General features: G+C 39.3%; 1 protein-coding gene across 2 annotated transcripts in view; it reads left to right on the top strand.

Annotated features, from left to right (window-relative positions):
* TFPI (tissue factor pathway inhibitor) overlaps positions 1 to 24895 on the top strand; it is a 96281-nt gene that overhangs the window by 27865 nt on the left and 43521 nt on the right. For both annotated transcript variants that reach the window (XM_070359371.1, XM_005889544.2), the window contains exon 2: positions 18611 to 18745. In XM_070359371.1, the coding sequence (XP_070215472.1) occupies positions 18637 to 18745 (109 nt within the window). In that variant the 5' untranslated portion in view covers positions 18611 to 18636. The remainder of the gene's footprint in view (positions 1 to 18610; positions 18746 to 24895) is intronic.

The raw sequence follows: 24895 nt of genomic DNA, 5'->3' as shown, positions 1-24895 counted from the left end.
TCCCTTCTCCTGCCCCCGAACAGCTCTCAGAATCAGAGTCTTTTCCAATGAGTCACCTCTTTGCATGAGGTGGCTAAAGTATTGGAGTTTCAGCTTCAGCATCAATCCTTTCAAAGAACACCCAGGACTGATCTCCTTTAGAATGGATTGGTTGGATCTCCTTGCAGTCCAAGGGCCTCTCAAGAGTCTTCTCCAACACCACAGTTGAAAAGCAACAATTCTTCGGCACTCAGATTTCTTCACAGTCCAACTCTCACATCCATACATGACCACTGGAAAAACAATAGCCTTGACTAGACGGACCTTTGTTGGCAAAGTAATGTCTCTGCTTTTCAATATGTTATCTAGGTTGGTCATAACTTTCCTTCTAAAGAGTAAGCGTCTTTTAATTTCATGGCTGCAGTCACCATCTGCAGTGATTTTGGAGCCCAAAAAATAGTGTGCCACTGTTTCCACTGTTTCCCCATCTATTTCCCATGAAGTGATGGGACCAGATGCCATGATCTTTGTTTTCTGAATGTTGAGTTTTAAGCCAACCTTTTCACTCTCCTCTTTCACTTTCATCAAGAGGCTTTTTAGTTCCTCTTCACTTTCTGCCATAGGGTGGTGTCATCTGTATATCTGAGGTTATTGATATTTCTCCCAGCAATCTTGGTTCCAGCTTTTGCTTCTTCCAGCCCAGTGTTTCTCATGATGTACTCTGCATATACGTTAAATAAGCAGGGTGACAATATACAGTCTTGATGGACTCCCTTTCCTATTTGGAACCAGTCTGTTGTTCCATGTCCAGTTCTAATTCTTGCTTCCTGACCTCCATATAGGTTTCTCACTGGTATGCCCATATCTTTCAGAATTTTCCACAGTTTATTTTGATCCACACAGTCAAAGGCTTTAGCCTACTGAATAAGGTAGAAATAGATGTTTTTCTGGAACTCTCTTGCTTTTTCGTTGATCCAGTGGATGTTGGCAATTTGATCTCTGGTTCCTCTGCCTTTTCTAAAGCCAGCTTGAACAACTGGAAGTTCACGGTTCACATATTGCTGAAGCCTGGCTTGGAGAATTATGAGCATTACTTTACTAGCGTGTGAGATTAGTGCAGTTGTGCGGTAGTTTGAGCATTCTTTGGCATTGCCTTTCTTTGGGATTTGAATGAAAACTGACCTTTTCCAGTCCTGTGGCCACCGCTGAGTTTTCCAAATTTGCTGGCATATTGAGTGTAGCACTTTCACAGCATCATCTTTCAGGATTTGAAATAGCTCAACTGAAATTCCATCACCTCCACTAGCTTTGTTTCATGGTGATGCTTTCTAAGGCCCACTTGACTTCACATTCCAGGATGTCTGGCTCTAGGTCAGTGATCACACCATCATGATTATCTGGGTCAGAAGATCTTTTTTGTACAGTTCTTCTGTGTATTCTTGTCACCTCTTCTTAATATCTTCTGCTTCTGTTAGGTCCATACAATTTCCATCCTTTATTGAGCCCATCTTTGCATGAAGTGTTCCCTTGGTATCTCTAATTTTCTTGAAGAGATCTCTGCTGCTGCTAAGTCACTTCAGTCATGTCTGACTCTGTGCGACCCCACAGACAGCAGCCCACCAGGCTCCCCTGTCCCTGGGATTCTCCAGGCAAGAATACTGGAGTGGGTTGCCATTTCCTCCTCCAATGAATGAAAGTGAAAAGTGCAAGTGCAGTCGCTCAGTCGTGTCCAACTCAGCAATCCCATGGACCTCAGCCTACCAGGCTCCTCTGTCCATGGGATCTTCCAGGCAAGAGTATGGGAGTGGGTTGCCATTGTCTTTCCCATTCTGTTGTTTTCCTCTATTTCTTTGCATTGATCGCTGAGGAAGGCTTTCTTATCTCTCCTTGCTATTCTTTGGAACTCTGCATTCAGATGCTTATATCGTTCCTTTCCTCCTTTGCTTTTTGTTTCTCTTCTTTTCACAGCAATTTGAAAGGCCTCCCCAGACAGCCACTTTGCTTGTTTGCATTTCTTTTCTATGGAAATAGTCTTGATCCCTGTCTCCTGTACAATGTCACTAACCTCCGTCCATAGTTCATCAGGCACTCTATCAGATCTAGTCCCTTAAATCTATTTCTGACTTCCACTGCATAATCATAAGAGTCAGGAGGTGTGGCTGTGAGGAGATGGCCCTCATCCAAGGTAAGGAGCAGCGGCTGCGCTTTACTGGAGCAGCCATGAGGAGATACCCCACGTCCAAGGTAAGAGAAACCCAAGTAAGACGGTAGGTGCTGTGAGAGGGCATCAGAGGGAAGACACCCTGAAACCAAATCACAGACAACTAGTCAATCTAATCACATGGACCACAATGTTGTCTAACTCAATGAAACTAAGCCATGGCGTATGGGGCCACCCAAGATGGGCGACTCATGGTGGAGAGATCTGACAGACTGTGACCCACTAGAGAAGGAAAAGGCAAAACACTTCAGTATTCTTGCCTTGAGAATGCCATGAACAGTATGAAAAGGCAAAATGATAGGATACTGAAAGAGGAACTCCCCAGGTCGGTAGGTGCCCAATATGCTACTGGAGATCAGTGGAGAAATAACTTCAGAAAGAATGAAGGGATGGAGCCAAAGCAAAAACAATACCCAGCTGTGGATGTGACTGGTGATAGAAGCAAGGTCCGATGCTGTAAAGAGCAATATTGCTTAGGAATCTGGAATGTCAGGTCCATGAATCAAGGCAAATTGGAAGTGGTCAAACAAGAGACGGCAAGAGTGAATGTCGACATTCTAGGAATCAGCGAACTGAAAAGGACTGGAATGGGTGAATTTAACACAGATGACTATTATATCTACTCCTGCAGGCAGGAATCCCTCAGAAGAAATGGAGTGGCCATCATGGTCAACAAACGAGTCCGAAATGCAGTACTTGGATGCAATCTCAAAAACGACAGAATGATCTCTGTTCTTTTCCAAGGCAAACCATTCAATATCACAGTAATCCAAGTCTAGGCCCCAACCAGTAACACTGAAGAAGCTGAAGTTGAACGGTTCTATGAAGACCTCCAAGACCTTTTAGAAGTAACACCCAAAAAAGATGTCCTTTTCATTATAGGGGACTGGAATGCAAAAGTAGGAAGTCAAGAAACACCTGGAGTAACAGGCAAATTTGGCCTCGGAATACGGAATGAAGCAGGGCAAAGACTGATAGAGTTTTGCCAAGAAAACGCACTGGTCATACCAAACACCCTCTTCCAACAACACAAGAGAAGACTCTATACATGGACATCACCAGATGGTCAACAAAATCAGATGGATTACATTCTTTGCAGACAAAGATGGAGAAGCTCTATAAAGTCAGCAAAAACAAGACCAGGAGCTGACTGTGGCTCAGACCATGAACTCCTTATTGCCAAATTCAGACTTAAATTGAAGAAAGTAGGGAAAACCACTAGACCATTCAGGTATGACCTAAATCAAATCCCTTATGATTATACAGTGGAAGTGAGAAATAGATTTAAGGGCCTAGATCTTATAGATAGAGTGCCTGATGAGCTATGGAATGAGGTTCGTGACATTGTACAGGAGACAGGGATCAAGACCATTCCCATAGAAAAGAAATGCAAAAAAGCAAAATGGCTGTCTGGGGAGGCCTTACAAATAGCTGTGAAAAGAAGGGAAGCGAAAAGCAAAGGAGAAAAGGAAAGATATAAGCATCTGAATGCAGAGTTCCAAAGAATAGCATGAAGAGATAAGAAAGCCTTATTCAGCCATCAATGCAAAGAAATAGAGGAAAACAACAGAATGGGAAAGACTAGGGATCTCTTCAAGAAAATCAGAGATACCAAAGGAACATTTCAGGCAAAGATGAGCTCGATAAAGGACAGAAATGTTATGGATCAAACAGAAGCAGAATATATTAAGAAGAGATGGCAGGAATACACAGAAGAACTGTACAAAAAAGATCTTCACGACCCAGATAATCACAATGGTGTGATCACTGACCTAGAGCCAGACATTCTGGAATGTGAAGTCAAGTGGGCCTTAGAAAGCATCACTATGAACAAAGCTAGTGGAGGTGATGGAATTCCAGTTGAACTGATCCAAATCCTGAAAGATGATGCCGTGAAAGTGCTGCACACAATATGCCAGCAGATTTGGAAAACTCAGCAGTGACCACAGGACTGGAAAAGGTCAGTTTTCATTCCAGTCCCAAAGAAAGGCAATTCCAAAGAATGCTCAAACTACCACACAATTGCACTCATCTCACACACTAGTAAAGTAATGCTCAAAATTCTCCAAGCCAGGCTTCAGCAATACGTGAACCGTGAACTTCCTGATGTTCAAGCTGGTTTTAGAAAAGGCAGAGGAACCAGAGATCAAATTGCCAACATCTGCTGGATCATGGAAAAAGCAAGAGAGTTCCAGAAAAAAACATCTATTTCTACTTTCTTGACTATGCCAAAGCCTTTGACTGTGTGGATCACAATAAACTGTGGAGAATTCTGAAAGAGATGGGAATACCAGACCACCTGACCTGCCTCTTGAGAAATTTGTATGCAGGTCAGGAAGCAACAGTTAGAACGGACATGGAACAACAGACTGGTTCCAAATAGGAAAAGGAGTTCGTCAAGGCTGTGTATTTGTCACCCTGTTTATTTAACGTATATGCAGAGTACATCATGAGAAACGCTGGACTGGAAGAAACACAAACTGGAATTAAGATTGCCGGGAGAAATATCAATAACCTCATATATGCAGATGACACCACCCTTATGGCAGAAAGTGAAGAGGAACTCAAAAGCCTCTTGATGAAAGTGAAAGTGGAGAGTGAAAAGGTTGGCTTAAAGTTCAACATTCAGAAAATGAAGATCATGGCATCCGGTTCGACCACTTCATGGGAAATAGATGGGGAAACAGTGTCAGACTTTATTTTTCTGGGCTCCAAAATCACTACAGATGGTGACTGCAGCCATGAAATTAAAAGACACTTACTCCTTGGAAGGAAAGTTATGACCAACCTAGATAGCATATTCAAAAGCAGAGACATTACTTTGCCAACAAAGGTTCGTCTAGTCAAGGTTTTGGTTTTTCTTGTGGTCATGTATGGATGTGAGAGTTGGACTGTGAAGAAGGCTGAGCACCAAAGAATTGATGCTTTTGAACTGTGGTGTTGGAGAAGACTCTTGAGAGTCCCTTGGACTGCAAGGAGATCCAACCAGTCCATTCTGAAGGAGATCAGCCCTGGGATTTCTTTGGAAGGAAGGAATCTAAAGCTGAAACTCCAGTACTTTGGCCACCTCATGCGAAGAGTTGACTCATTGGAAAAGACTTTGATGCTGGGAGGGATTGGGGGCAGGAGGAGCAGGGGACGACAGAGGATGAGATGGCTCAATGGCATCGCTGACTCGATGAACGTGAGTCTGAGTGAACTGCGGGAGTTGGTAATGGACAGGGAGGCCTGGCGTGCTGCTATTCATGGGGTCGCAAAGAGTTGAACACGACTGAGCGACTGATCTGATCTGATCTGACCATTATATCTACTACTGCGGGCAGGAATCCCTCAGAAGAAATGGAGTGGCCATCATGGTCAACAAACGAGTCTGAAATGCAGTACTTGGACACAGCCTCAAAAATGACAGAATGATCTCTGTTCATATCCAAGGCAAACCATTCAATATCACAGTAATCCAAGTCTAGGCCCCAACCAGGAATGCTGAAGAAGCTGAAGTTGAACGGTTCTATGAAGACCTACAAGACCTTTAAGAAATAACACCCCAAAAAGGTGTCCTTTTCATTATAGTGGACTGGAATGCAAAAGTAGGGAGTCAAGAAACACCTGGGGTAACAGGCAAATTTGGCCTTGGAGTATGGAATGAAGCAGAGCAAACTAATAGAGTTTTGCCAAGAGAACATACTGGTCATAGCAAACACCCTCTTCCCACAACACAAGAGAAGACTCTATACATGGACATCACCAGATGGTCAACACCGAAATCAGATTGATGATATCCTTTGCAGCCAATGATGGAGAAGCTCAATATAGTCAGTAAAAACAAGACTGGGAGCTGACTGTGGCTCAGACCATGAACTCCTTATTGCCAAATTCAGACTTAAATTGAAGAAAGTAGGGAAAACCACTAGACAATTCAGGTATGACCTAAATAAATCATTACAAAATGCAAATACTTTGTAATGATATAGCTTTGTACTCTGATGCTGGGAGGGATTGGGGGCAGGAGGAGAAGGGGATGACAGAGGATGAGATGGCTGGATGGCATCACTGACTCCATGGACATGAGTCTGAGTGAACTCTGGGAGTTGGTGATGGACAGGAAGGCCTGGCGTGCTGCGATTCATGGGGTCGCAGAGTCGGACACAACTGAGCGACTGAACTGAACTGAACTGAACTGAGCTTTGTTATTCTATTATCACTCTTGAATGTAGTGAATATACCATACTGCCAGAGTCTCAGGAAATTTGATCTTAATTTTAATTGTGGGTCATAAAAAAAAAAAATAATCCTGATGCCAAAATATCCCTTATAGTGATGACTCAATGCCTCAGGCATGTGGAATTTGAGGGGTGGGTAGTTAATAAAGAGATAAAGAAGACTCCGTACTGACTTGTTAAAATTTGGTATCTGGCAAATGTGCAGTTACACAGCCTTAGATCTCTCTTGGGAAACTGCCCACACATTTGCATTTTCACAGTGTATTTATTTAGAAAATACTTTTTTCCTGAGAAATATCTGGCTCTCAAACCTCTCACTGAGATTATGCAAGTTCAGTAACTATCAGGAACAAGAGTTGGAAGTCTAGTGAGAAATGTATTTAACAAAAATCCATTTACAGACTCTAATTGTTATGAATAGTTTGGAATTTTCAGTTGAAAATACTACTTATAAAAAGTAAATTCAAAACATAAGAAAAGAAATAGAAAACTGTTAGAATCTCAACCGGACTTTTTTCTTCCTCCCCTTACTATAGATTTATGCCTATGTTTCCTTTCTTCATTCATTATCCTTGGTATTAGGGTTCTGCAAATTCACCCAAAATTAGAAACACTCGAGAAAACACAAAGGTTAGAGAGAAAAACAGGCTCTAGGTTTTTGTGGGCAGCCCCCCAGGGATCAGCCAAACTGAGTGGACAGAAGCACTAAACAACAAGAAGATACTGACATTAACCACTGCTGAGTAGAAAATTGGAATTATTTTTCAAGTTATAGTTTTTTATATTTTCCTGGTTGTCATGTTTTGTCTCCCTGTCTTTTCATTAGTATCAGTTCAGTTCAGTCCCTCAGTCTTGTCCGACTCTTTGCGACCTCATGAATCGCAGCACGCCAGGCCTCCCTGTCTATCACCATCTCCTGGAGTTCACTCAAACTCATGCCCACTGAGTCGGTGATGCCATCCAGCCATCTTATCCTCTGTCATCCCCTCTTCCCCCTGCCCCCAATCCCTCCCAGCATCAGGGTCTTTTCCAAAGAGTCAACTCTTCACATGAGGTGGCCAAAGTACTGGAGTTTTAGCTTTAGCATCATTCCTCCCAAAGAAATCCCAGGGCTGATCTCCTTCAGAACGGACTGCTTGGATCTCCTTGCAGTTCAAGGGACTCTCAAGAGTCTTCTCCAACACCACAGTTCAAAAGCATCAATTCTTCGGCACTCAGCTTTCTTCACAGTACCTCTCTCACATCCATACATGACCACAGGAAAAACCATAGCCTTGACTAGACGGACCTTTGTTGGCAAAGTAACGTCTCTGCTTTTGAATATGCTATCTAGGTTAGTCATAACTTTCCTTCTGAGGAGTAAGTCTTTTAATTTCATAGCTGCAGTCACCAACTGCAGTGATTTTGGAGCTCCAAAAAATAAAGTCTGACACTGTTTCCCTATCTATTTCCCATGAAGTGATGGGACTGGATGCCATGACCTTCGTTTTGTGAATGTTGAGGTTTAAGTCAACTTTTTCACTCTCCTCTTTCACTTTCATCAAGAGGCTTTTGAGTTCCTCTTCACTTTCTGCGATAAGGGTGGTATCATCTGCATAACTGAGGTTATTGATATTTCTCCCAGCAATCTTGATTCCAGCTTGTGTTTCTTCCAGCCCAGCGTTTCTCATGATGTACTCTGCATATAAGTTAAATAAGCAGGGTGACAATATACAGCCTTGACAAACTCCTTTTCCTATTTGGAACCAGTCTGTTCTTCCATGTCCAGTTCTAACTGTTGCTTCCTGACCTGCATATAGGTTTCTCAAGAGGCAGGTCAGGTGGTCTGGTATTCCCATCTCTTTCAGAATTTTCCACAGTTAATTGTGATCCACACAGTCAAAGGCTTTGGCATACTCAATAAAGCATACTCAATAAAGCAGAAAGAGTTTCTAGAACTCTCTTGCTTTTTCCATGATCCAGCGGATGTTGGCAATTTGATCTCTCATTCCTCTGCCTTTTCTAAAACCAGCTTGAACATCTGGAATTTCACTAGTATACTGCATTGGTTCATTAGTATATTGCAAATAAATAAGCAGCCAAAATGAAATTTCTTTCAGAATGGCCAAGTACTCATTTGCTTAATTTTAAGAGTAAAAATTTTAAAAAGAAGTTCAATGATATGTGATAAGGAAAATCTAAACTTAAAAGTTTAAATTATATAAGAAGGGTGATGATAATATATATGTAAACACGTGATTTTTCCCAGATAAATTTATAAGATAAGAAAATAACAAGACTGTACTCCAAACTAATGTTAGAACAGAATAATAACTGCCTCCATGTTGTTATATACTTTTCCCAAAATGATGTAGTGAAAATTTAATGCAGCCCTTCCAGCTTACTATGTTCTTCCATTCTGTTTTGAGCTTTTCGCGCTTTGACTCCTGCCTCAAGTTCTCATCTCATTACCATTTCCTTTGAGATATGCTCGGCCAGTCACCAAACTAAATTGCCAACATATTTCTAGCTCCAAAAGACTTTAATTCTTACAGAAACACTCACTTTAGATTAAGATTTGTATGTCTAACCTTTGAACTATTATCAGTCAGTTCAGTCGCTCAATCGTGTCTGACTCTCTGCGACCGCATCGACTGCAGCGCGCCAGGCCTCCCTGTCCATCACCAGCTCCCAAAGTTTACTCAACTAATGTCCATCGAGTTAGTGATACCCTCCACCATCACATCCTCTGCTTTCCCATTCTACTCCCATCCTTAATCTTTTCCAGCATCAAGGTCTTTTCAAATGAGTCAGCTCTTAACATCAGGTGGCCAAAGTATTGGGGTTACAGCTTCAGCATCAGTCCTTCCAATGAATATTCGAGACTGATATCCTTTAGGATGGATTGATTGGAACTCCTTGCAGTCCAAGGCACACTCAAGAGTATCCTCCAAACACCACAGTTCAAAAGCATCAATTCTTCCACACTCAGCTTTCTTTATAGCCCAACTCTCGCATCCATATATGTAACTACCTGAAAAATCGTAGCCTTGTCTAGATGGACCTTTGTTGGCAAAGTAACGTCTCTGCTTTTTAATATGCTGTCTAGGTTGATCATCTTTTCTTCCAAGAAGCAAGCGTCTTATAATTTCATGGCTGCAGTCACCCTCTGCAGTGATTTTGGAGTTTTGGAGCCCCTGAAAATAGTCTGTCATTGTTTCCATTGTTTCCTCATCTATTTGCCATGAAGTGATGAGACCAGATGCCATGATGTTAGTTTTCTGAATGTTGAGTTTTAAGCCAACATTTTCACTCTCCTCTTTCAGTTTCGTTAAGAGGCTCCTTAGTTCTTCTTTACTTTCTGCCCTTTGGTTGGTGTCATCTGCATATTTGAGGTTATTGATACTTCTCCCAGCTATCTTGATTCCAGCTTGTGCTTCTTCCAGCCCAGCATTTCTCCTGAAGTACTCTGCATATAATTTAAATAAACAGGGTGACAATATACAGCCTTGACGTACTCCTTTTCCTATTTGGAACAAGTCTGTTGATCCATGTCCAGTTCTAACTGTTGCTTCCTGACATGCATACAGATTTATCAGGAGGCAGGTTAGGTGGTCTGGTATTCCCATCTCTTTCAGAATTTTCCACAGTTTATTGTGATCCACACCGTCAAAGGCTTTGGCATAGTCAATAAAGCAGAAATAGATGTTTTGCTGGAACTCTCTTGCTTTTCCCATGATCCAGTGGATGTTGGCAATTTGATCTCTGGTTCCTCTGCCTTTTCTAAAACCAGCTTGAACATCAGGAAGTTCACAGTTCATGTATTGCTGAAGCCTGGCTTGGAGAATTTTGAGCATTACTTTACTAGCGTGTGAGATGAGTGCAGTTGTGCGGTAGTTTGAGCATTCTTTGGCATTGCCTTTCTTTGGGATTGGAATGAAGACCAACCTTTTCCAGTCCTGTGGCCAAGACTGAGTTTTCCAACGTTGCTGGCATATTGAATGCAGCCCTTTAACAGCATCATCTTTAGGATTTGAAATAGCTCAACTGGAATTCCATCACCTCCACCAGTTTTGTTCATAGTGATGCTTCCTAAGGCCCACTTGACTTCACATTCCAGGATGTCTGGCTCTAGGTGAATGATCACATCATTGTGATTATCTGGGTTGTGGAGATGTTTTTCTGTACAGCTCTTCTGTGTATTCTTGCTACCTCTTGTTAATAACTTCTGCTTCTGTTAGGTCCACACAGTTTCTGTCCTTTATTGTGCCCATCTTTGCATGAAATGTTCCCTTTGTATCTCTAATTTTCTTGAAGAGATCTCTAGTCATTCCCATTCTGTTGTTTTCCTCTATTTCTTTGCAGTGATCACTGAGGAAGGCTTTCTTATCTCTTCTTGCTATTCTTTGGAACTCTGCATTCAGATGGATATATCTTTCCTTTTCTCCCTTGCCTTTTATCTCTCTTCTTTTCACAGCAATTTGTAAGGCCTCCTCAGACAACCATTTTGCCTTTTTGGACTTCTTTTTCTTGGGGATTCTCTTGATCACTGCCTCCTGTACAGTGTCACAAACCTCCCTCCATAGTTCTTCAGGCACTCTGTCTATCAGATCTAATCACTTGAATCTATTTGTCACTTCTACTGTATAATTGTAAGGAATTTGATTTAGGTCATACCTGAATGGTTTAGTGGTTTTCCCTACTTTTTTCAATTTAAGTCTGAATTTGGCAATAAGGAGTTCATGATCTGAGCCACAGTCAACTCTCAGTCTTGTTTTTGCTGACTGTATAGAGCTTCTCCATCTTTGGCTGCAAAGAATATCATCAATCTGATCTTGGTATTGACAATCTGGTGATGTCCATGTGTAGAGTCTTCTCGCGTTGTTGGAAAGGATGTTTGCTATGACCAGTGTGTTCTCTTGGGAAATCTCTATTAGCTTTTGCCCTGCTTCACTCTATACTCCATTGCCAAATTTGCCTGTTACTCCAGGTATTTCTTTACTTCCTAATTTTGCAATTCAGTCCACTATAATGAAAAGGACATCTTTTTTGGATGTTAGTCTAGAAGGTCTGTAGGTCTTCATAGAACCGTTCAACTTTAGCTTCTTCAGCATTCCTGGTTGGGGCATAGACTTGGATACCTATGGTATTGAATGGCTTGCCTTGGAAAAGAACAGTGATCATTCTGTTGCTTTTGAGATTGCATCCAAGTACTGCATTTTGGACTCTTTTATTGACTATGAGTTCTACTCCATTCTTCTAAGGGATTCTTGCCCACAGTAGTAGATATAATGGTCACCTGAGTTAAATTCACCTGTTCCACTCCATTTTAGTTCTCTGATTCCTAAAATGTCCATGTTCACTCTTGCAGTCTCCTGTTTGACCACTTCCAATTTGCCTTTGATTCATGAACCCAACATTACAGGTTCCTATGCAATATTGCTCTTTACAGGATCGAACTTTACTTCCATCAATGGTCACATCCACAACTGGGTGTTGTTTTTGCTTTGGCTGCATCTCTTCATTCTTTCTGGAGTTATTTCTCCACTGATCTCCAGTAGCATATTGGGCACCTACCGACCTGGGGAGTTCATCTCTCAGTGTCCTATATTTTTCCTTTTCACACTGTTCATGGGGTTCTCAAGGCAAGAATAGTGAAGTGGTTTGCTATTCCCTTCTCCAGAAGAAGAAGGGAGAAGAAGTTCAAGAATCAAGAGCTTCACATTTTGTCAGAACTCTTCATCATGACAACTACCATTCCTAATCAAATTAGAACAAAAACATCTCTCAGTTTGGGCCTAAGGTCTTTACAAATCAATGCTGTATTTTCAATTTTTTAGACTTTCAAAGAGCCTGAGATGGTATTTTCAGTAAAGAATAAGGCCATGAATATTGTCCTTCCATTTTTACAGTATACCCAAAATGATGTCAAGGGTTACTTAGAATGATTATGATAGCTAACAGCTGGAATTAGTTATAATTCTAATGACTCTTCCATTTAATCCTCACACCCTATGAAATAGGTTTTAGTAAAATACCCAGTCTATCAATTAGTAAATAGAGAGAAAGTAATGATAAACATATTGTCAAATTTACATAATTAGTAAGTCATACAACTGGTATTTGAAGCTTTATAGTCTGTGCTGGATTACTAGAGCTGCCATGAAAAAACTATGACAAAGTGGGTGGCTTAAACAACAGACATGTATTTTCTCACTGTTCTGGAGGCAATAGAGTTTGAGATCAAGGTGTCACTTGCATTGATTTCTTCTAAGGCCTCTCTCCTTGGTTTATTTGTAGTCAGTCTTTCTCGGTGTGTCTGTGTTCTCATCTTTTTTTGTAAAGACACCAGTCATATTGAATTAGGACCCACTCCAAGGACCTCATTTATCCTTAATTATCTCTTCAAAGGCCTTATATCTCCAAATACAGTCACATTCTGAGGCACTACGGGTTAAGATATCAACATATGAATGTGGAGAGAACACAGCTCTGCTCATATTACAGAGCTGGCAAAGAACTTATGTCCATAATATATAAAGAACTCCTACAACTCAGTAATGAAGAGAAAAAGAATCTTAAAAGAAAAAAAAAAAACTCAAGTTATTTGGACAGTAACAGAGGAACTGGTAGTTGTTACTTTTAAAATATGGTACTCGAAGATCTTTTGGAGAGAGGATATCTGACAAGTGTCCTGACTAAAAGGACAGAGTCTTTCATTCTGGAATCTTGTATAAGAGTATTCCCATGACAAGAAATAACAAATTTAAAGTACTAAATCTAGAATCAGTGTGGTTTGCTCAAGAATCAACAGCTTCAGTTGAACCAAAGGATTAGTAGGCAGTTTCCATAAAGTCAAATGATTACCAAAAAAAAAAACCTGACAGGAGATAAAGTTCAAAGAGGAGCTGGGAATGACTTATCAGACTCCTTTTCCCTTGTTGAAATGATCTTACCTCATGATGATGGTGGGAATACTGCAAAACATTTCCCAGCTTCTGCTTTGTGTCTTTAACTGCCCTTAATATTGTTCCACTTAGAAAACAATCTCAAATGTCATCTATCCTGACCAAATTTGTCCCTAATATGCACACTGATCAATACTTACATTAATTTACTAAGTCGTATGACTAGCACAACAGATCACTCAGGATGTAATTGAATCCTCTGTCCACATTCTGTGTATTCAATGACTCAGTTTTATCAATAGTAATTCAAGATATCTGCCCCTTTATCTTTAATTCCACTGATAATCCTCTGTTCATAATTTCAATCTGATTTGCAACATTCTAGATATTAATTCCAATTATAATTTTGTCCTCTCAACATCTCTCCATTTTTGTGGATTTTGTTAGTAGAAAAATCATATAATGTTTTTTAAAATTTTCTGGTTTAGAAAATTTGAATTTTTCTTTTCTGTAACATTATCTCTCAAGATATTTTCTAAAAATATTTTATGGGAAAATAGATACTTGACACGTAAATTTAGAAATGCAGTTCTGTATCTCCCATAGAGGACACCATTGCACATTACCGTATTAAGTGTTTGTTGAAAGTCCTATAGTTGAGAAACCTATATAAAAAGTTAAACTTAGATATAAATATATATTAGCCTATGAAAACTCTTTTTAATGTAACAACTAATAACATTCTTGCTGAACTGGTATTCTAAGAACAAACCTTGACTAAAATGATAAAAATAGATGCTACAAATTATCATTAAAGAGACTATAAAATGTAAATTATGCAATATAAGTTATTCTGCAAAGTAAGTAAAATGTGTTAATTCAAATGCATACATTTTTAGAACTGAAATGGAAGTTAAGGACAATCTATTTCAAGTCCTGCATTTTATGAATCAGGTTCATAAACATAAATTTATTTTAAAGGTTACTTAGATTGCTGGCAGTGCTGAACTTAGAACTTCTAGTTTATTGCCCCAGTATATAAATACTGTTTTTATTCCAGGTAAATAATTACATTTATTGTCCACTACTATGTGCCTAGTGTATGCAAAGATATTCTCACAATTTATCTTGGCACTTAACGTTACTTGTGTATAGAATTCAATTGATTGAGCATAAATTCCTTAAGAGTCAAGGCTTTCTCTAGTTTTTTGAATATCCCTTAGTGTCTAACATATTATTATATACAACTAGTTACTGACTCAACACATATATGCAATATACTCTTGCTTAAATAACTTCTGATGTCAGATTACAAATTAAATGGGATTTATTAAGAGTGAAGATCCTATTCCTGGTTCACAGCTGATGCCTTCTTGCTGTGACTTTACATAATGGAAGGTACAAGGGATCTCTGTGGGATTTCTTTATAAAAACACTAATCCCTTCCATCATGACCTAATTACCTCTGAAATGCTTCCTAATACCAAAACCTATGAGAGTTAGAATTCTATATCAAGATTTGGGGAAACACAGTCAGACCATAGCATAATCCAACCAACAATGGAATGTTCACATCCTAACCAACAATTTGTATTATCAGTTTTTATTCATCTTAGTTGTAGTATCCCCCACAATAGTGCTAATTTGTATTTTTTGATGAGTAATAATGTTGAGCATCTTCTACTATGCTTATTGGCTATATATATAAAATCTATTGAAAAGTTCCTATACAGTCTTGTTTTGCTGATGTTTTACTTTTATTTTAGGTTTAAGGGCTCATTAACAAAAGAAACCACTTATCACACACAATAATTTTGATATTTAATAGATTGTTTGACGTAATTTCAGTGTGTGTGTATGCTAAGTTGCTTCAGTCATGTCTGACTCTTTGTAACCCTGTGGACCGTAGCCCACCAGGCTCCTCTGTCGATGGGATTCTCCTGGCAAGAAGAGTGGAGTGGGCTGCCATGCCGTTCTTTAGGAGATCTTCTTGACCCAAGGATGAGACTTGTATCTCTTATATCTCCTTCATTGGCAGCAGGTTCTTTATCATTAATGCCACCTGGGAAGCCCAACTTAATTTCAGTATACAATTATTAAAAGAGGAAATGTAGAGACAATAGAGAAAAGTAACAGCACGTACATCCTCAAATTCTGCCATCCAATAGCCAGACTTGAACAGTCCTGGGAAGTCCCTTGTTCACACTAATCTGGAGTCCCAGTTGGGAAAATGTCCCAGGCAGTGCATCCACCCCATTGGCAAGACTTCAAATTGCTGTTTGGGGGTTTGCAATGGCTTGTACCCCAGGGCACAACCTGATACTGTCATCAGTTTGCACGCAAAAATGCAGCTCTGGTTTAATTTTAACTTTTACAATGCTGTTTCTCTCACCTTATAAGTCGTAAGACTTCTTAGACCTGCAGGTAGAGGGGGCCGGGAGGAGCTGGCCAGGCCCCGGGGCGTTAAAAGATTCCAAGACCCACCCCATTTCTTATCTAAAGTGCTGCCTGACTTGCTGTGCTTGCCAGCAGGCTCAGAATGCAGGCAGTGTCCAGGCAGGTCAGAAGCAGGTCAGAGGCCTGATATTGCTGTCCTGCTTCTGAAGCCTGAATAAGACTTCCTCCATTTTAATTTCCTTAACAAATCTTTAATCCATTTTTAATTGCATATTTATTTGTAGTTCTTTATACATTTTCAATATATAATCTTAAGATATATGAATTTCAAATACTTCCTCACAACTTGCCTTTTCAATATCTTAATGATATTTCCTTTGATGAACAGAATTTCTTGATTTTAATGAAATACAGTTATCACTGTTTTATTGTATTTAACCGGTGCTGTCTATATCCTGATTCAAAAATGCTTGCCAACTTCACCATAAATATAGTCTCCTGTGTTTTTTCTCCTAGCATTTAATGTTTTACCTTTCACATTTAAATGGTTGAATTTTCTTGAGTCAATTTTTGTGTATGATACTAGATTGGGTAATACATATTTTTAACAGGGCCAGCTAGTAAGACAGTAGAGTGCAGAAAGGTACAAGGATGTATAAGAAGTGAGTCAATTAGTACACAGCTTCAGTTTGGGTTTGTTATTTATCTTGTCACTTTGCAATGTAATGCATCTTGAAATTTAAAAAATAAGTAAATTACAATAACATATAATTAAATCAGTTCTCTCTGATCACCACAAATTGCAATTTTATGAATGTTATAACTTGTCGTACTATATCTTTTCAGTGGTGCACCCAAATCAATCTTCTACATTGCTCTTAGAAATTGTATTATTTAATGCTTTTGGTCACTTTTCAGAAGCAATATTATGGAGAAGAAAGCACTGAACTAGCAGTTTGCTCACTTGAATTTAAGATCTGTATCAGTCATTAATTAGCTATGGCTTCTTAAATAGCATACTCATAGTTTTTTCTGTTCAACTCCCTTTTTTTCTAGAAGCAATAACCCGCTTCTCCTGGGAGCTACACCTATCCACTCCACCCTTAAACTCAGATATTTACATTAATATTTGCAGTGTTTTGACATATTCATATTTCCTGACCCTTTTATAGAATCCACCAAATACTTGCTAATCTCCTGTAACTTTTGACCTCAAGCATATTGGTTAAGCTGTGGGACACTTCCCTATCATTTCTGAGCTCAAGCTTTGTGAACCTAGTCCAGGAAGAAAAGAAGTCATACTCTTTTGACTAGGCCCTTCTTATGCAAATTCCTTCATGTTCATGTTTCCTGTATATCAGCAGTTCCAAGTCCAAAAATTCAAGCAATCATAGATCAGGTAGTACTATAGCATTTACTATTGAAAAAGATCCACATATAAGTGAATCCACATAGTTCAATCCATATTGGTCAAAGGCCAATGGTGCATATGTATATTTGTGCATACATTTAAATACATATATATATATATATATATATATGTGTGGATTCAAGTACTTTATGATATGATTTAGAAGGTATATAGCACTGCTACCAAATATAATTTTAAAATGTGTTAATATTTGCAGTGTCGTGAGAAAATAGATTATCCATTTCACTGGTGGTTTTAATGAAGTTTAATGCAAATTGTCATTTATCACTTTACTTATTACTTAAGACTACACTTTAATGATGTATACTGTAGCTGTGATCCACTACAGACATAAACAAAATACTAAATTGTTTTTGATGGAGTATCGGTTCCTGCATTTGTGAACATGTACTGATAACATTGCTGTTTCCTTCCTGATTCCGATGGCAGCAGCGACTGAGAATGTGCATGCATTCTCTTCTTTTCTCTGCCCATGCTGCATGAACATTACACATTTCCTTCCACTTTTGAATACAAAGGAAAAATAGCCTTTAAGTGTGCTTTTCCATTATTTTTTGCTATGGATCTTAAATAATTTTGAAACAGGAAGTCTCACTCTTCTCCTGAAATCTGTTTCCTATAGGCTGTAAATGTGTTGATTTATAACTTAAAGTCACTTTTCTGTGAAACTCTTTTGCATGAGATAACTCCTTAAATTGATGGAGAAAAATTGGGGCAAACAACTGGCTATAATGTTAAGACATTTCTTTTTTCAACAGTTCTGTTTGCAATCTCATAGGAAATCTGGTTAGGAATTGTATAAAAACAGAAATATATTTTAAAGGAAACAAAGATGAACATTTGGAGAAGGCAACGGCACCCCACTCCAGTACTCTTGCCTGGAAAATCCCATGGATGGAGGAGCCTGGTAGGCTGCCATCTATGGGGTCGCACAGAGTCGGACATGAGTGAAGTGACTTAGCAGCAGCAGCAAGATGAACATTTGGAAATGTATTTCTTTTTTGAACATGGTAGTAAAGGGAAAGAGGAATCAGAAATTGAAAGTTGTATTCAAGAAATGATAGAAAATTTCAAATAAAATTAGTTCTGACTCAGAAAAGAATAGTTATGAAAAAGATGTGGCAAATAGAATTACATATGAAATGGATCTTAATACACACTTAGTCATGTTGATAAGCATTACCCATGTCTCAATTATTGCTATTTAAGTGTGTATTTTCAAGACTGAACCATGACCTGTGTATTTGAATGTTATTAGCTATATGCACTGAAAATATGTGTGTCTACTATACTGAATGCTAATACATGTTTTAAATATGACTTAAGGAATTTGTAAACAGAGATGTATGAGAATACACATTAAGTGTCATAGAATGTCATAAATGTCAAAGCTATGCTTAAGATTCCTAAGTTGATGTGTATAAATCCACATCAACTCTCTATTCATTAGGTATATCTATGTTTTATATTTCAGACATCTCTGAAATCTTCATTAACATAATGAAGAAAGAACAGATTTGGGGGGTTTCTGTATGTCTGCTGCTTAGCTGTGCTTCTGCCCCTCTCAATGCTGTTCCTGAGGAAGGTGAAGAATATACAAACATTACAGGTAAAATGTTAGAAGCATTCATCCTTTTAATCCAAAAATTAATATATTTTTCTTCATCTTGAAAGAAAAGAAGTTTTATTGAAATGATATTTTTCCAAAACCTTAGTACAAAAAAAAAGTCACATTAGGGAAGAAGATCTCTCATTTCTCAGATTGTATATTAAAACCTGAAGTATCTCTGGAAAATTGCAAGTAAAATAAAATGATATAGATACAGCTCTCTATGAACCTTGATGTCACGTTTGACTGTGAAAAGTGTGAGAAGGAAAAGGAAACAGCAGGCATTGAAGGTTTCAGTTTTTCTCTCCTTCCTGTCTTTATATTCCTCAAACAAGAACTTCTCAGATGAGTCCAGTGTGAGAATACAGCCAAGCTGGATACCAGGAGATGGGGATAACAGAAGATAGTTCTACTCCCATAAAGTTCTGTGCTTAAAAATAAAATACAGTTGACTCTTGAGCGATGCAGGAGCTGGTGCACCATCAGTGAAGTAGAGCATCCACGTGTAACTCATATTTAGCCCTCTGTATCCACAATTCCTTTATGTCTGGAGTTCTGCATGCAGATTCAGCCAACCACAGATCATGCACTACTGCAGTATTGACTGTTGAAAAAAAAATCTGTAAACGTGGGCCCACGCAGATCAAACCCGTGTTGCTCAAGGGTCAGCTGTTCTAACAATAAAGCAATAGAACAAGGAGGAGACTGTGTAGTGATCATTATTATAGATTTCTTTCTTAAAAGCAATATTTTGTGGCAAATTAGTACACTATTGATAGAAACTTCAACTCATTGTTAATAATGAGAGGCTGAACAAAATGAAAGCTTCTATTCATATGTGTGTTTGTGATGTACGAACGATTTCCACAAATACCTTTTTATTTCATATCGCTTACAGCTGTTTAGTGTGATTTTGTTCAGTGTACTTCCCTTTGATACAGATTGAATAAACACATCTTATGTGCCTGAAACTCTGGTAGATGCTAGGGAAGACCTGATGACTGAGACTGGGTTCTCCAAAATGTCATGATTTCACAAGGAAGACAGGTTATTTCAGTACAGTGTAGTAAGTGAAATGATAGAGGCATTCATAGGGTACTGCTGTTGACACAAAGAAGAGGGGGCCTCATCTGTACTTGGCTGTCTGAGAGCTTGACCTGGGGAAGTCCAGATGTCCATGCTACACCACTTCAGCCCGCACCCAAGAAGCAGACACTGGGAGCAGACTTGAAGGTCTGCTCCAGCTGGACCCACAGCTTGAGCTCCACCCACCCAAGCAAGCCCAGCCTACAGCAGCCCCAGCGGACTGGTAGATGAGAAGCAAACCCAGCTGGGATCAAAAGGGTCAGTCACGTCCTATCCATGTGTGAAAAGCAAAGGCTTATTGTTGTATGCCACTAAAAAAAATATATATTGTTGGGAAAATTTCCTAAAGATGGAATGTTATTTGATAAAGTTAAAAACCATTATGTGTCTTATTAAAGTAGGAATGCCATCACTATGAGATGAGATCTAATCCTTCATTCTGCTCATTTCTCAAAAAAGGGATGGCTAAAATTTTAATATTATGGAGGTAGATAGAGAAGGAATACAGAGATTAAAGTAAATCCTAATAGGAGAAAAGCAGGCAATCCCATTTTAGGAAGTGGGAGGAGAAAGAGTCCACGTGTTCCCAGTATTCACCTAGTCCAAGAAGTTCTCTCAATTAGGCTGAGAAAGTGAATGCCAGTTAATCAGGAGGTTCCTAAAGTTGTTGCTACTGCCACAGTCAGCAAAGAAAACAGAATTAACCCATCAATGTTTAAACCCAAGTTTAAAATCTCTGGGTAAATACAGACCAAATCCAGCTGGATAAGGAAAAACCTTGGTTGTAAAGCCAGATGTGAAGACCACTTAGCTGACTGGCTGCACAGAGTTATGCAGTCTTGTTTTTGTTTTATTTTCAATTAATCCTGTGTTAGCAGGATGCTTTGTCTGTCTCTGGGCTTCCCTGGTAGCTCAGCTGGTAAAGAATTCACCCTCAATTCCAGAGACCCTGGTTCAAAATTCCTGGACCAGGAAGTTCCCCTGGAGAAGGGATAGGCTACCCACTCCAGTATTCTTGGGCTTCCCTAGTGGCTCAGCTGGTAAAGAATCTGCCCACAATGTGGGAGACCTGGGTTTGTTCCCTGGGTTGAGAAGATCCCCTGAAGGAGGGCATGGCAACCCACTCCAGTATTCTTTCCTGGAGAATCTCCATGGACAGAGGAGCCTGCTGGGCTAGAGTCCATGGAGTCCCAAAGAGTCAGACACAACTGAGTGATTAAACACAGTGTCTGTCTCAATTTAATTTTGGAGATATCATCTACATTATGCCATGGTCATGCCATCATTTTATAGAAGTTCAGTGAAATAATGTACTAGTATTTTATTGAAAAACATTATGAGATTTTATGGCTTCTGTCATAAGTCAATAGTAGCCATTTTAAAATTAAGTCAACCAGCAGGGAGGATGAAATAGAAAAACTTCTTGATAAAAAAAAAAAAATGACAAAAAAATTGTGGTGAAAACTTTCTTTAAAAAAAAATCCCTTCGGACTAGGAGAGACAAAATTATCAGGGAACATTTAGAGAAAAGCAAGTCTATTTCATAACACTTAGAATCAGATGCGCCTAAGTATGCATTTGTAGTTTGTCATATGGCAGCTTTGCAAAATTAGATGAGTTTATATAAACTCTCTGACTCCCAGTATCCTAATCTATAAATAAGTGATGTAAATAACTACATTCAGATGGCTGTTATGTAAATTGCATAAAAGCAGCTGGCACATTTCCTAGCACAGAGAAGGCAGAATACATGTCTGTGTTCTATCTTTCCAGAGAAACCAGTCTTTTAGTGAGAGAGTCAAGTAGCATGTAGACTCCCAGGCAGTACGTTATCTTAAAGCTCTAGGTTTCCAGACAAATCCCAGGAGGAGGAGGACTCTAACAACCAAGGACTTGACACATCCCTAAATATTACCCTGAGCCCTCCCCTCAGGTACCCCAGAACCAGGGGGAGGAAGAGTGAAATTGTAATCCTCAGACTCTGAAAAACAAAATGCAAGGAATCAATTATGAACATGATTAAATATGAACCATAATTCTGTTTATTTCATCAAATTAAATTCCTGTTACATTGCCCTGTATGTGTTTTCCAGTTGTATGGCCTTAGGTAGATCCTTGTCATAGTCAATGCTTTCTTCAAGTTTCAGGAAGGAAAGTTACCGCTGACCCCCTCAGAGCAGCTTAAGTATCTTATTAAACATGGTCACAGCATCTTGAAGTTCTTTAATATTTATATAAGTAAGTCTGAGTGTCTGCATGAGCCATGAAGTTGGGGCATGGGGTGGAGATCACTGACACTTAATCTTCCGTCACATCTGCCATGACAGCATGGTGCCTGACATATACGATCAGCACACAGTTGTTAACTTTTGAAAAGGTTTATCTAAAGTAAAAAGTGAAAACAAGACAGACTTTCATCCAGTTTTAGTAGTGGCATGGCTTTGTGTTTAAAGGAGCCACGTGATCACTCCCCCAATCAGGAATGATGTTGCTCAAGTGTGAGGTCACAAGCTCACTGCACAAAAGAATAAAGAATATTCTAATGCAGGATTTGTGTAAGAAATACCATAAAATTTGAATGGTGAAAATGAATAATTAGATAATAATTAGTAAAATATGTTAATCAAATTAATTCTTAGTGCTTTGTTTAAGAAATTGTTATAAAAGCATTACCTGCTTTCATCATTGAAACCTTTTACAAAGTTATGTGGCAGCCTGGGAGGGAGGGGAGTTTGGGAGAGAATGGATACATGTATATGTATAGGTTGAGTCCCTTTGCTGTCCACCTGAAACTATCAAACATTGTTAATTGGCCATATCCCAATACAAAATAAAAATTTTTTTGAAAAAGGAAAAACAAGAAAAAAAAAAAACTATTCTGTTTTATAAAGTAAAACTAGAAAAATTTATTGAGTAGAAATTGTAAAACTCAATCCACGTTCTTGATTTAAATATCAATTAAGGAATCTCAGTCACACAGATCTGTGACTGTATCACTCAGTTATTAAGAAGGTGTGAGATATCTGATATAAAATTATCTGGGGGTCAGATCTAAAGCCATCACTTAGAGTGTGAACTGAGAAGTTAATTTTTGCAGTATTATTTTATAATTTGCACAGTGGAGATAAAAATGCCTTGTGATTATTAAATAACATAATTGCAAAATGTCCGGCGCACAGAAATCTCCGTGAACCGTTTGCTGTCTTTCCTACCAAGACTCTGTGTGTGGTGCACTGCCGCCACCTGGTGGCACGATTACTAAATAACACGTTGAAAATAGGCTGGTATTTCTATCCTTAAAACATAAAATCTAAACTAAAAATTTGGCATGATGATAAAGAATATCACATATATGAAAAGTCAAAAATGTTGGCAATTATCAATGAGAAAAATCTGATAAAAATTATTATAAGAAATAGTTCTCCTACATATACAGTATATGGCAACTCAGGCAATGTTTTCCACATTCTACAGGCATCCTCTTTAAAGGTGCTTGTCTGAAGCACTGCTGCAATGATTTGGTGTCTGTAAAGTCCCATAATAACTGTAACTTGGGAATCAGGACCATCATATTATATCAGAAGTGCTATGCTGTGTTGTGCTGTGCTTAGTCACTCAGTTGTGTCCGACTCTTTGTTACCCCATGGGTATAGCCTGTCAGGCTTCTCTGTCCATGGGGATTCTCCAGGAAAGAATACTGGAGTGGGTTGCCTGCCCTCCTTCAGGGGATCTTCCCAACCCAGGGATCAAACCCATGTTTCCTGCATTGCGGGTGGATTCTTTATCATCTGAGACACCAGGGAAGCCCAAGAATACTGGAGTGGGTAGCATATCACTTCTCCAGGGGATCTTCCTGACCCAGGAATCAAACCAGGATCTCTTGCATTGCAGGCGGATTCTTTATCAACTGAGCTATGGAGGAAGCCCTAGGAATTTCTGAAATTATGGAATATACCTATACAATTCAAAATGTCAGAATGTTTGTATTCTAGCTCACTTCTCAAAATTATTCACATGACTTTTGAGATCTGTTTATAAGATCAGATCAGATCAGTCTCTCAGTTGTGTCTGACTCTTTGCGACCCCATGAATCGCAGCAGGCCACACCTCCCTGTCCATCACCAACTCCCGGAGTTCACTCAGATTCATGTCCATCGAGTCAGTGATGCCATCCAACCATCTCATCCTCTGTCGTCCCCTTTTCCTCTTGCCCCCAATCCCTCCCAGCATCAGAGTCTTTTCCAATGAGTCAACTCTTCGCATGAGGTGGCCAAAGTACTGGAGTTTCAGCTTTAGCATCATTTCCTCCAAAGAAATCCCAGGGCTGATCTTCTTCAGAATGGACTGCTTGGATCTCCTTGCAGTCCAAGGAACTCTCAAGAGTCTTCTCCAACACCACAGTTCAAAAGCATCAATTCTTCAGCGCTCAGGCTTCTTCACAGTCCAACTCTCACATCCATACATGACCACAGGAAAAACCATAGCCTTGACTAGACGAACCTTTGTTGGCAAAGTAATGTCTCTGCTTTTGAACATGCTATCTAGGTTGATCATAACTTTCCTTCCAAGGAGTAAGCGTCTTTTAATTTCATGACTGCAGTCACCATCTGCAGTGATTTTGGAGCCGAGAAAAATAAAGTCTGACACTGTTTCCACTGTGTCCCCATCTATTTCCCATGAAGTGATGGGACCGGATGCCATGACCTTCAAAGTTTTCTGAATGTTGAGCTTTAAGCCAACTTTTTCACTCTCCACTTTCACCTTCATCAAGAGGCTTTTTAGTTCCTCTTCATTTTCTGCCATAAGGGTGGTATCATCCGCATATCTGAGGTCATTGATATTTCTCCCGGCAATCTTGATTCCAGCTTGTGTTTCTTCCAGTCCAGCGTTTCTCATGATGTACTCTGCAAATAAGTTAAAGAAACAGGACGACAATATACAGCCTTGACGAACTCCCTTTCCTATTTGGAAACAGTCTGTGTTCCATGTCCAGTTCTAACTGTTGCTTCCTGACCTGCATACAAATTGCTCAAGAGGCAAATCAGGTGGTCTGGTATTCCCATC

Source organism: Bos mutus, chromosome 2 (assembly GCF_027580195.1).
Source record: "Bos mutus isolate GX-2022 chromosome 2, NWIPB_WYAK_1.1, whole genome shotgun sequence".
Lineage (NCBI taxonomy): Eukaryota > Metazoa > Chordata > Mammalia > Artiodactyla > Bovidae > Bos > Bos mutus.
This window is presented reverse-complemented; position numbering and strand designations above follow the sequence as displayed.